The following is a 12881-nucleotide window of genomic DNA, read 5'->3' on the forward strand; positions in this document are numbered from 1 at the left end:
TTCCATTTCTACTCACGTTGATTGGGTAACATTCACGCACACTGCCGCCTGGCTCGTTAGGATTCCTGACCTCGCCATTCAGTTCATCGTTCTGTGTCGCTTCTATCCACACCTGGAGGCTTGGCCAGCTCCAAGCAGGGAAGGCTTGGCCTTAGGAAAAGGGCGGAGCCCTGCGGGACGGGTGAGGAAGGGCTTGGGGGCTGCCCTTGGCGACTGTGCCTCCTGGGCGAGCCCCCGACCCTCTCTGAGCGTCCACTCTTTTATCCATAATCCTGGATGTTGCTCCCGCCCCGACACAAGGACTAGGACGAAATGCGTTCGTGCAGCCGCCTGGGGACCGCTCAACGATTCCTAATCAGAACCACGTTTGCTCCTGGTGTCCCTCTCAGAGTGCGGGGCGGGGCGGGGGGCAGGGAGCGCCCACGTCCAGCTTCACGTGGGGGGTCAGGATTTGGCTGTCCAGCGGCGCGTCCTTTCTCAGAGCAGTGGTTCGCTCCCTGGCTGCCCCCAACCTCTCAGCGGACCTGAAAGAACTGGTGAGCTGGCCCATTTGTATTTCTTTACAGATGTCCCTCCCAGCCTTTAACCCGGCGCCACAGGTGTCCGTGCAGAATTCCCGAGGCGGCCGAGGCCTGCGCCCTGAGGATGGAGCCACCGGGCGGGGTGCGGTCGGGGATCAACACCACCTAGGGTGGCTCCGTTCGGGGCCGAGCCTGGGACTGGGACTCCCCGCAGGCCGCAGGGGCCCCTAGCGCACTAGGGGGAGCGCGCGTCCTCCTGCGCGCCGGCCCCGAGCCCCTCGCCTCCGCCAGCAGCCCTCGAAGGGCCACTGGGCCCCCAAGCCCGCACCCCGCACCGGCCTCGGGCCTAGCGCTGCCACGGAGACTGGGGCCCCAGCCACTGCCGGGACCTCCAGCCCGAGCCCCCGAATCCCGTGGCGTGGCCGTGGGGGTCGGGTCCCGGAGGCGGTGCCGCCTCCCGACCGCTCGGGCCGCGAGGGAGTGAAGCCCTCGGGGCTTCGAGGCGCCGAGCAGGGTTCCAGAGCGCCGCGGGCAGTAATCGGAGAGTCGGGCGGATTTCTACTAAATCCCACTTTGCATCTTCCGATCGTGGCAGGGCGGCCGCGGGGTACCCCGTCGCATCTCCGGCCTCCCGCCCCGGGGGCAGCGGGCGATCAAAAGGCGTCGGGCCTGGAGGTGCGCGGTGGACCTGGAGAGCCCCGCAGGACGGCTCCCGCCTTGCCCCCAATAAAACAAAGTAAAAGCCCGCAGGGACCGGGACGCCCTCCCAGGGATGGAGGGGCGGACCGCGTCGGAGACCCGGCCCCCGAGGCCGGGGAGGCGGCGGCCAGACGCTGAGGCAGGCGGTGCGCGCCTCCCAGGCCGCCGGAGCCTCTCGGGGCCTGCCGCATACCTCCCACCCGCCACCGGCCCTCCGCACTGGATCCCCGCCTCCCCCACCCGCTCGCCGCGACCCCCGCCCCCAGCCCCCTCCCCTCGGTTCCCCTCCCCCCGCCGCCTCCGCCCCAGTCTCGGAATTGTGTGGAAAAATTCTCAGCCAAGCCTCCCACCTCTCATCTCCCCCCACCCCCTTTTAAAAGCCCCCCGAGCGCGCCGGCCCCTGCACTCTGTGTGAATGAGGGCAGGGAACGCGGCCCTTCCCCCGCCCAGGAGCCACGCCAGCGCGCCGCACTCAGAGGACTGTTAATAGTCCAATTAGATAATTGCCATCTTTCACTCCTTTTGCTCCGCATTTCCCATAAAGGAATGAATGGGGAGAGCGGCGTGGAGAGGGCTTCTGCCCCGGCAAGGTGACGAGAAGGGCCGAAGCATGCTCCTTGCACAAGGCCGCGCGCTTGAATTGAATCATTGTAGCCTAATCAATGCTCTTATTGGATTACTGGCTGTTGCTTTTCTCAAAGATATTGTAGCAGAGACAATGAAATAGCTAGGGGAAAACTTTTTTTTTTTAAGCAGATCTCACAGTTGAGGTTTTCTGCTCTCTCTCTCTCTCTCTCTCTCCTCTCTCTCCTCTCTCTCCTCTCTCTCCTCTCTCTCTCTCTCTCTCTCTCTCTCTCTCTCTCTCTCTCTCTCTCCTGCTGGACTCTGAACACAAAGCTGCCCTTTGAATGGGCTGCCTCAGGGCCGCTGGAGGTGCAGGCACGAAAAATTCCAACTGCGGCTGAAGGAGGCGAGGTGGCAGTTTAAGATGGCTGTCTGCGGCGAGGTGTGTTGAGGCGGCGTTTGGGGGCGAAGGCTCGGCGCCGGTGGAGTGCGGGGGGACACTTCGGGGGGAACTTCTCAACCCGGCCGGCCTCCGCCGCCTCCCTCCGCCCCCGGGCGCCCGGCTCGGGCCTGCCGGGGCGGACCACCCCCGCCGGCCGGCGCGAGAGCGGGCGGGTCGCAGGCGAGGGGAAGCTGGCCGCGCCCGCTCGTGGGACCGGCAATTCAGGATGCATCTCGTCAAAAGTTTTTCTGGACGTGCGGGTCTTTGATTGTTGTGTGTTTCCTGAAAGCAAGACCAATCATTTCCGTTTATTCACTGGCTGAACCCCTACTTGATTGGGGACAAGGACAGAAACCATCCATTACGATCTGATATATTATCCAAACAATTTAGTGTATTCATGAGGTAACCGAAACGCGGGGGCTGCGAAATTACCCGCAATCAATCGCAGCGGCGAGCGCGCGTCCCGCGGGTGTCTCAGTGGCGGGCGGGAGCCGCGCCGTTCGCTGCCTGACCGCGGGGCTGGGGACACTGGACGTGCTCAGAGGACGCGGGCGCTGACGAGGCGGCCGCGCCGCGGCTGCACCGGCTCGGCGGCCACTCCGGCCGCGCCTCGCCCGCGCCGCCCGCGGGGACTCGCGGTGCGCTCGCCCCAGCCAGGTCGGGTGCAGAGGCTGCGTTGGAGGGGTTTTGTCCTCCTTTTGCCTCTGTTTTCTCCCTCTCCTTTTTTTTCCTTTTTCCTTTTTCCTTTTTTTTTTTTTTTTTTTTTTTGGTTGTTGTTCCTGCCTATGTTCGGGAAGCCAGACAAAATGGACGTTCGGTGCCACTCGGACGCCGAGGCGGCCCGGGTCTCAAAGAGCGCGCACAAGGAAAGCCGCGAGAGCAAGGGCGCCGAGGGGACCCTTCCGGCCGCCTTCCTCAAGGAGCCGCAGGGCGCCTTCTCGGCGTCCGGACCCGCTGAAGATTGCAACAAAAGTAAATCCAATTCCGCCGCCGACCCGGATTACTGCCGCCGGATCCTGGTCCGAGGTAGGCACCGGCAGGGCTGCGGGGCGTGTTCTTCGGGGGCGACTCCAGGGCCTAAACCGCGCGCCGCTGCCGCCCAGGGCCGGCCACGGAGGAGGTGGCGGCTGGGACTTCGGAGAAAGTTGCTGGCCCGCACCGCCCGGGGTCCGGCTGCCCGCCGGGGACTCGCGCCTGGAGCCGGCCGGCGTACGCTCTCCAGGGACACCCGGTTTTGCGAGCCCCAAGGGGCCCAGCCCGCCGGGCTGTGGGGGGAGCTGAGGGGCTGCACGGGAGGGGCCCGGCACCAGGCTTCGGGCTCCGACCTGGAGAAAGGAACAGGAGAGCCGGGGAGGATGTGCGCGTGTGCCCCCGCGGGCCGGAGGACAGACCGGGAGCTTGGCCGGCGGGCTCCCGCGCCCTGGCAGGCTGAGCGCACCCAAGGGGAGCGCGGGCGCCGGAGCACAGGCGCCGACCGCGGGCTACTGCCCGGCCAGTGGGCGCGTTGAGCCGAGCCTGACCGCGGCCGCTGTTGTTGGCAGCAGCCGCCAGGCTGGGCTGCGGGGCCGAGGATGCTGCCTCGGTGCGCGGCTCGGCCTCGCTCGGCTGCCCGGCGTGCGCTCAGACCCGGCAGCTGCAGCGGCCGCGACGAGGCCCGGCCCCGACCGGGCGCCGCCCCCGCCAGCGGATCGCGAGGCCCCGCCGGCCCTCACTCGGTCCCTCCTCCTTCCGCTGCCCGGGCTCTGGAGGGCAGGGGAGCCGGGATGGGGGTGGGGACGGCTGGTATGCGGTCCGCTGATGTGCCCCCGGGGCTGGAGCCTGCAGCACCCGGGCTGGTGGTCAGTGTGGGTACCCTCAGGCTGCAGGGGCCCTGGGCCGCGCAGCCGAGGCGCCCCCAGGCCAGAAGGAACACTGACCTATTTGGACTGGATTTTTCCCGACTACCAAGTCTGGTCCCTGCTCCGGGTGGTTAGCCCCCTGACCCCATACACACGCAGTCCGTGCTCCCGGCTGTGGCCCACCCTCCCCTCCACCACCTGAAGCCACAGGCTGCTGGCGACTGTGTCCCGGTAGCCAGTTCAAGCCAAGGAGGTGGAAGGAGGGCTCTGGTGGCTGACATCTCCCCTTCCCCAGATGCCAAGGGGTCCATCCGCGAGATCATCCTGCCCAAGGGCCTCGATCTGGACCGGCCCAAGAGGACCCGCACGTCCTTCACTGCCGAGCAGCTCTACCGGCTGGAGATGGAGTTTCAGCGCTGCCAGTACGTGGTGGGCCGCGAGAGGACCGAGCTCGCCCGGCAGCTCAATCTTTCCGAGACCCAGGTACCCAGCAGCCAGGCTGCCCCAGATCCAGCACCAGCTTCCCTCCCCGCAAGCCCAGCCTACTCTTTCTGGTCCCTGCTCCCGGACAGAGCTTCCCAGGGGAGGAAGGAGATGGGGGAGGATGGGGAAGAAAGGCCTGAGGCCCCCTCAGATATCCCAGACTGGTGCTCTGCCCACCTCTGTCTGGCCCAGGAAGCCCCAAATCCTGCCCCTAGGGAATGCTTCTGGGCTCCCAGTCTTCGAAGTATCTTGCTTGTTTCTGCTTTACAAAGAATGGCCCTTGGCTCATGTTGTGGCACCCCCACTTTGGCCATATTTTCAGTCACTGTCTCCTTTGGGGCACTCAGCTTTCCATAGCACCGTGGCCCATTCTGCAGGACGTGGAGATAAGGTTAGAAGGCTCTACCACCCCCACCCCACCACCCAGGAGCTCTGCCTGTGCAGATTTGCTTGCCGGGACCCTTGAGAAAGCCTTGCCTTGGTCCTGAGCTGGAGCCAGCCCCAAACACCATTCTGGGCACCTAGCAAGCCCCATCTCCAGTGCCAAAGACATGAAGGGTCCCAGGAGCCAGCACTGCCTACTATGCTTTATTTCTTTTCCTGCATGTCAAATCCATACGATATCCCTGGAGCTGGCCATGTGGGCTCTGAGCCCAGGGTCCCTAAAGGGTTGAGAGCTCTGGGTCCATGAAGAGCTGTTGGGGCCTGGCCAGGGCATGCCACTAGCAGCCACAGGTGAGGCAGCCATCTTTCAGAGGACCTGTCCTTGTCCCTATGCCTAGCCCTGGAGGGTAGGGGGCAGCATGATAGGCCTGGGATCTGGGTTGGAAGCTGAAGACCCAGGATGGTCTTCAGATCAACAGAAGGGTTGTAATTTTGGAGTTCGAATTGGCATGGTGGCTTTTCCTGTTTTGTCTGCTACCTCCCCTCTTGGTTTACAAAAGCTAGAGAGACTCCCCTCTTCATAGAGCTGCCATATCCCACCCTGGGCCACCCAGGCCTGGAGGGACAGAGAGAGAGAAGAGGCGGACAGTGGTGTTTACCCACCGCAGCCCCTAGCCCCCAGCCCACACCTGCAAAGTTCCTGGTGAGGAGCAGCAGGCTGGTGAGGAGTATCGCTGAGACCCTCCAATCCAGGGGCGGGAGAGGAGGTACAGACAGCAAGGCCTACGACATCCATCCTGCACGAATGATGCCTTCTGCCACCACGTTTCCTGCCTGCTGCTAGGTGGTCACCTCTTAACCCTACCACTGGCCCCTTGTAGCTTTGGACAGGAACAGCGCTTCTGGGGCTACATTTGAACCCACTGGGCCCGGCGCCTGGGCTAGGGATCATCCCCAGGTCTTGCACCCTCTATTTGGGCTCTCCAGCGAGATCCCTGAGCTCCAAATCTGCCCACGACCCGTGGAGGCACTCCAGTGAAATCCCTTCTAGCCTGTTAAGAGTTGGGGTCGTGGACATTTTTATTCTGTTTCTTGTAACTGCCGCAGGCCTGGGCCTGCGTCGGTGAACCGGAAGCTCAGGCCAGTGGAACGGTGTCCCCCTCCCGGCGGGGCCTCTCTGGCCGCTGGCTGGGGCTGGGAGAGGGTCCCTGGAGCCCAGCGCTCCGCGGAGCCTGCTCCCTGTGACACTCGCCTTCCCTGCCCCTCTCTCCCACCCTGCCCGCTCCCCGGCGCCCGTGTGCGCAGGTGAAGGTCTGGTTCCAGAACCGCCGCACCAAGCAGAAGAAGGACCAGGGCAAGGACTCGGAGCTGCGCTCGGTGGTGTCGGAGACCGCGGCCACGTGCAGCGTGCTGCGGCTGCTGGAGCAAGGCCGCCTGCTGTCGCCGCCCGGGCTGCCGGCGCTGCTGCCGCCTTGCGCCACGGGCGCGCTCGGCTCCGCGCTGCGCGGACCCAGCCTGCCCGCCCTGGGCGCAGGCGCCGCCGCAGGCTCGGCCGCTGCCGCGGCCGCCGCCCCGGGCCCTGCGGGCGCCGCGTCTCAGCACCCACCGGCCGTGGGCGGCGCTCCGGGCCCGGGGCCCGCGGGGCCGGGGGGACTGCACGCGGGAGCGCCGGCCGCTGGTCATGGCCTCTTCAGCCTGCCGGTGCCCTCGCTGCTCGGCTCGGTGGCCAGCCGCCTGTCCTCCGCCCCGTTGACCATGGCTGGTTCGCTAGCCGGGAATTTGCAAGAACTCTCGGCCCGATACCTGAGTTCCTCGGCCTTTGAGCCTTACTCCCGGACCAACAACAAAGAAGGGGCTGAGAAAAAAGCGCTGGACTGATTTTAAGTGTCTGCCTGTATTTATATTTATAGTATCTATTGTGGTGATATTTATGGACATGCGTCAGGCGCCCAGGGCTCCTGTGCTGGGCTCCCGGCTCCCAGCAGGCCTCCGAAAGCTCTCTTCCCCACCAGGCTCTGCTGCCGAATTCGTCTCATTTGGCCACTTTTTATTTTATTTTTCTACTTTTACTCCGTGCCCCCCCCCCCCAACCCAACCTCCTTCTGCAATTCAGGAGCGATCCAAAGAATTGGGGGAAAATGCCTGAATTAACCAACCCGATGCCCCCGGCCAGTGCCCAGCCCTGGAGGGCCAAGCCTGGATTCCAAGCCCGGAGCCCCGACACCTGCTCCCGCAGCCGCCGCCGCCGCCGCCGCCGCCACTCATTGTTCCTGTGAATGTTTGAAAGAGGAAAGCCGCGCACAGCGCCCCAGGGCTGAAAAGGCTCGCAAGTTTGAAACCAAAAAGAGGAGGCTCCTTCCTCTTGCTGAGAAATCAGGGATGTGGGGAGCCCCTGCCCCTCCCCACCCCGCTCTGCGGACCGTGGGCATTGTCGGTGCCACGCAGCTTCCCCGCGCAGCGCGCCCCGCCGAGCCTCGGGCCCGGTAGGGGAACTCCAATCACAACCAACCCCGATCCCAGGAAACAAACGGAAGGTCGAGGTAGGCCGCGGGGGCTCTGCTATTGATGGACTCGACGGTCAGGTAAGAGTAAGATGCCGTAAAACCAGAGGCAGCGGAACCTGGTTTTGAACAACCGCGTTTGGAAAAGCGTAAGAAAATCCAGGATCGAGAACGCGCCACAGGCGAGGCGAAGTTGAAGTTCTGGGCTCTGTGACTTCGGAAAGGAATTTCAAGGGGAAAAGCAAAAGGGAAGCCAAAGCTGCTCGTGACCGAAGAACTCGGCATCTGTTCTTCGAGGCTGCTGGAGGCAGAGGCCGACGACTGCCGGCTCCTCGCCGGCAGAGCCAGGCTGCTCCAGGCGGCCGCCTGGGCGCCGGTGCCTCGCCCCGCAGCCCCCCAGGGCAGAATCGCTGGGTTTGGGAAGGAGTCAGCGCCCGTTGCCTCCTCGCCCGAGCTCCCAGATTCCCAAGATCCACAGCAAACGCCTGGACTACGGAGCCATTCCCGGAGGAGGTAGGGGCGCCGCGGGGGAGCGCGTGGCTGCTCGGCCTCCGATCTCCGGGCTCTGTGCGCGCGCAGTTCCCCGCATGGCCGAAGGAAAGGCGTCGTCCCCTGCTTCCCACTCCTAGGGACTCAAAGGTCCCGAGTCAGAACCGGGAGAGCAACGACCACGGTCCCCACAGCCACAGCCACAGCCCCCCGCATTTTAACCAAAACCGCAGACCCAGCCTGCGAGGTGCCGCAGTGTCTCGAATGTATTCCTCCATCCGCAGCAAACGCAACACATTTTTTTAAAATAGTAATTTTATTGTAAATTATTTTACGTCGGAAGCTTTTTCCCCTCCTTCCCCGCCCTCTCCCTCCCTCTTCCCTTTTTAGGCAAATAGTGAAGAAAACAATAAATGATTCAAACGCGGGTAGGTGTCACGGAATCCTGGCTACTAACTTTGTTCTGAATGCTTTGGGTATTTGGATGTTTTGTATTTATGTGGTGAGAGTGAAATATATATATCTATGATGATCAGCGAAGTGTATTTTGTCTTCTATTTGAAGGATTAAAAAGCAAAAACAAAAAGAAGAAAAACAAGACGGGCCCAGCTAACGGTGGGGACCCTGGCGGCGGAGGGGGCCCTCGGTTGTCCCTGTGGGGTCGGCCCCTTGGGCCTTCTCCGCGACTCCCAGTGCGAGTTTCTTGGCGGCTTTAGGAGCTTGCCCTAGGACATCCTGAAGTCTTGCCTCCTTGCGCTCCCAGAGACTAATTTTCCGTGCGCGTCTCCCTACTGGCAGCTTTTTGGCTTTTTTTGTGCAACCACGGGGCCCAGGACAGGCAAGATTTTCTTTTCTTCTTAGAAATGATTTCTCCAGGTCAAAAAAAAAGGGGGGGGGGGTAGAGTACTTTGCGGGAATAAGAGAATGAAGCAGGCCACTGGCCCCGCAGAGAGGCCTCCCTGCTCGCCGCACCCAGCACCTCCGTGGCGGTGACCGTGGTAGGTGGTGCAAACACAAATGAGGGGAAGCTACGGAGGCCGCTGCGGAACCCGCGCGCTCGGACCCTCGGTGTCCTTGCGCCCCTCACTCGTGTGCTGGGCCCCAGGCCCTCGTTGGAGGCAAACAACCCGAGGTGGCCCTAGGAGGGGCAGCACGGAACCGAGTTGGGCGCTGCGGGTCTGGGGCCCTGGGCTGGAGCCGCCGCTTTTCGCTTTGCGGAGCTCTGGGCAGCCCTCCCGGGTGGTTGGCACTTGCCCCTCCGAGTCGCCGCAGATCCCACAGCTTCCCCTCGCTGCCCTTCCCACTTCCTCCGCTGGGCCCTCATTCCCTTTCCCAGCCAATCTTCCTGGCCCCCGTCCTACCCGAGCTGCATCCTCCAAGGACCTCTCTCCCTAGTGGGCTCTGCCGGTGGCTTTCCCCTCCTCCACCATCTCTCTCTCTCTCTCTCTCTCTCTATCTCTCTCTCTCTCTCTCTCACACACACACACACACACACACACCCTCCTTTAGGATTCCTTCTCCTGCCCGGGTGGCCCCAAGGCCAAAGCGGTGGGTGGCTCTGGCAGCTGCTTCAAGGCTGGTGGCTGGGGCCCTCCAGGGGTAAGAAGCAGGGAGAAGGTGGCATAATTTTAAGGAACAAAAGAAAACACAAAATCCCAGCTTCAGGGTCCCCGGCAAGCTCAGCCTCCTCTGCCTGGGAAGTTACCAAGAGGACCCCTCCTTCCAGGGTCCGCCCCTCCCCCTTCTCCCTGTTGCTTTCTTCTTTCTCCCTGAAGGGGGGAAGTACCAGTCACCCATCACCTCTCAGCTCTCACCTCCCTTCCCTCCCTGGCTTTGGGGAGAGCTACCGAGCCCTTGGTCTGCCACTCAGCGAGTGCAATTGTTCTTAAAGAAAGAGCCTCTTCTGCACAGGAAAAGAATCACAATTTTAATTAAAAAACATTTATAGACAATTCATTTAATTTTAGGGCCTGTCTTGTTTTCCCTCCTTCTCCCCAGGGCCTCCAGCAAGCTGCTGTGGTCCCTGGGGGCTTCTGGTGAGGCCTCTGGCCTCCCCCGGGAGACTCACAGACCAGGGAGGAGGCAGGTGGCCTCTGTGATGACAGCTGGCTCCTCCTGAGAGAAGGTGGAAGGGGCTCCTGGGAGTGGGTGGGGGGACAGCTGGTGGGGGGCCAAACATGCAGCATGCATGTTTCAGAGCAGAGAAAAGGAGAGGGAAGCTCTCTGCAAGCCCCAAGCGCTGGTTAGGTGGTCAGGGTCGCGAAAGAGCTGGGAGCTGCAGCAGGACCCCGGCTCATTGCCCACTGCTGCGCTTGCAGTTGCCCTAAGCTGGAACCAGAATGCATTCATTGCAGGCAACATGGAACAGCCCCTTTATGGTTTACAATGACCTGTCACTTACTGTCCTAGTGTTGCTCACAGTGGCTTCCCGTCTGTCACCCAGCCCTGTGTAGGTCCACATCCAGGACTGGAGCAAATGACTTGCTCAACACCACAAGGCAATTCAGAACCACAAGGTAGCAGGCTCCCAAAGGGACGGGGCCCTCTTCTTTCCACTTCCCCCTCCTTCCCTCTTCTCTTTCATACCCACGCTACCTGGCTCTCGGTTCTCGAACCCGCTGGCCTGTTTGCATCCGCAGTTGCTGACTCTCACTCCCATCTTCAATCCACCATACCCTCACAGTGCTGAGCACGCACTCGGTGCCTCCTTCAAGAGGTGAATCTCTCCCTTCTTCCTGCTCTCATTCCTGCCAGCAGCCCAGCTCTGCCTGCATTCTCCTTTCTGGAATGACTTTTACAACTCCCTATCCACTTGATCTTACATTTTCTTAAATTTTTTGAAAAGTTTGAGCTGTAGCCTCCATGCAGTAAACCCCTGTACAGTGAAGTACACAAAGCTTCTGTCTGCAAGTTGATGGGGTGTTGCACACGCACGCACATCCACTCACACTTGTGAATTATTCTAGTGAAACCCTTTTCGCTTCTCCCCCTGGGCCAGCCAGTGTCTCTCTCCTGTTTGAAAACAAAAGGTGTCGCCTCCAGACACTGTTGCTGCACGGAAAATCCTTCCAGGAGTCTTTCTAAGGCTTCCTGAGGATTTAGCCGTAGTGGATCTTTTCCATCCTCCTGCAGTCGTGGGTTTCAGTGACTGAATTAAACAGCTGAGCAGAACTGAACAACTACCTAGGTCAAGGTTTCTCAGGATACAACAAGCAGCTGCTTCCGGGCCACCTGGAGACCAAGGTTAAAATGCAGAGTCCTGAGCCCCAGCACTACCGAAGAAGCGGAGACTCCGGGGGCGGGGCTTAGGAGGTGCATTTTTAGCAGGTTCCCAACGTGATGCTTATCCACGCTCACATCTGAGAACTACTGTACTAAATGGCAAACTCCCAAAACACTGCCTCTTCCAGCATCTGGCCCAGGGCCTGGCATTTGGTAGGAATACAATAAATGTTTGTTAAACACATTAATCCACATTTTCTGACACAGTCTAGAGTTTCTTGGACCACATCATACTATTGTAATTTAACACCATTTCTTCATGGGGAAATCCTTACATTTCAGAGTCTTTTTACTCGGATAGCTTCCCTTTTGATGGAGCAGGGGAGGAAGGCGGGATGGGTGTTGGAGCTTTCTCAAGTCACAGGAATGGTCTTTTATAAACCTACCTGGGCCACCGTGGTGCACTGGCTGCTCCGTTTCAGACCTGGTGGTTTTGAAGGCCAGGGAAGAGCCCTCCCAGCTGGCGGAGAGCCCTCCTGGCTGGTGCACACCCCTGTGGCTGGACTTGAAGGCTTCTGTAGGGAGGACATCGGGGCCACAGAAGGAGCAAGGCCGCCAGGTCCAGGGAACCTGGCAAGGAATGGAGGTGGCCGCTGAGAGTTACATTGTTACTCTCTGCTGTGTAGCTGATGGGAAACTTGTTTCCTTCTGGAAGCACAACTGATTAGCTTCTTACCCTGAAAGCAGAAAACAAATGGTGTCCCTTGTGGTAGTGTTATATTGTTTTTAGAAATAAATCACATCATATATAATTTTTCATATAAAGTTTCTCTTCACATAAAATCTCATTAAAAAGTTTTCTACCTGTGGACAATGTACATAGCAACACACACACACACGTTTCCTCATTCCTCAGAATCTCACAAGCTGAGGGTGCTAGTTTGGTACACAGAGAAACAGTAATTTATTTTTTAACTTACGTTTGTTATTTGTTTATTTATGTTTCTTTTAAAGACACAGAGAGAGTGTCCATTCTCTGGTCCACTCCCCAAATGCCTGCCGTGGTCAGGGTTTGGTAAGTCTGACGCCAAGACCTGGGACTCCATGTGGGCCTCCCACCTGGGTGACAGGGACCCGAGGACTTGAACCTGCTGCTTCCCAGAGTATAAATCAGCAGGAAGCTTGGGTGAGGCACAGAGCCAGAACTGGAAGAGGCGCTCTGACAGGGGATGCGGGAGTGCCAAGCGGCGGTTTAAACACTAAGCCAAACACCCTCGCCCCACAGTGCCACTGGCTATGACCTCTACAGAGGCTTGGTTTCAGATGCCAGTCCTGCAGCATAATGGCTGTGTCATCGCAGGTGGCTGCCCTAAGTCTGTTTCCATGATGTCAAGTGAAGATAAAATGAAGCCTACTTCAAAGAATTCTGACTAGTACTTAATTGGAGAAGGCACGTGAGGCACCTAGTACAAGCCTGCTGTGAAGTATGTACCCAAACATTAGTTCTTTATTCTAAGACTGTGTCACTGTAGGAGCTGATGACCTGAGGCTCTGCGGGCCTCAGTTTCCTGATCTGTAGAGTGACGATGCTGGCCTAAAGTTCTTTCCTGAGGAAGTATTTGGAATATGGTGGAGCCAGCATATCAGAATTTACTCCCCCCGCCTTTAGACTGGGTGCAACAGGTTTCAGTTAGCACAGCATTTTTACCAGAATGGTGAATTATTATTATTGTAG

General features: G+C 60.0%; 1 protein-coding gene across 1 annotated transcript; it reads left to right on the forward strand.

The window, feature by feature from the left end:
- The first annotated feature begins 2224 nt into the window (after positions 1-2224).
- VAX1 (ventral anterior homeobox 1) lies at positions 2225-8431 on the forward strand. The gene is made up of 3 exons (XM_051824208.2): positions 2225-3255; positions 4363-4550; positions 6240-8431. The coding sequence occupies exons 1-3, from the start codon at positions 3015-3017 to the stop codon at positions 6810-6812; spliced, it is 1002 nt and encodes a 333-aa protein (XP_051680168.1). The 5' UTR covers positions 2225-3014; the 3' UTR covers positions 6813-8431.
- The last annotated feature ends 4450 nt before the right edge of the window (positions 8432-12881 follow it).

This window comes from Oryctolagus cuniculus, chromosome 15 (assembly GCF_964237555.1).
Source record: "Oryctolagus cuniculus chromosome 15, mOryCun1.1, whole genome shotgun sequence".
Lineage (NCBI taxonomy): Eukaryota > Metazoa > Chordata > Mammalia > Lagomorpha > Leporidae > Oryctolagus > Oryctolagus cuniculus.

Bases quoted from the DNA above. Each gene is read 5' to 3' on its own strand.
- VAX1 (XM_051824208.2), top strand. From the start codon at position 3,015: ATGTTCGGGAAGCCAGACAAAATGGACGTTCGGTGCCACTCGGACGCC. The intron at 3,256-4,362 runs GTAGGCACCGGC...CCCCTTCCCCAG, and splicing joins CCGCCGGATCCTGGTCCGAG to ATGCCAAGGGGTCCATCCGC. The intron at 4,551-6,239 runs GTACCCAGCAGC...CCGTGTGCGCAG, and splicing joins TCAATCTTTCCGAGACCCAG to GTGAAGGTCTGGTTCCAGAA.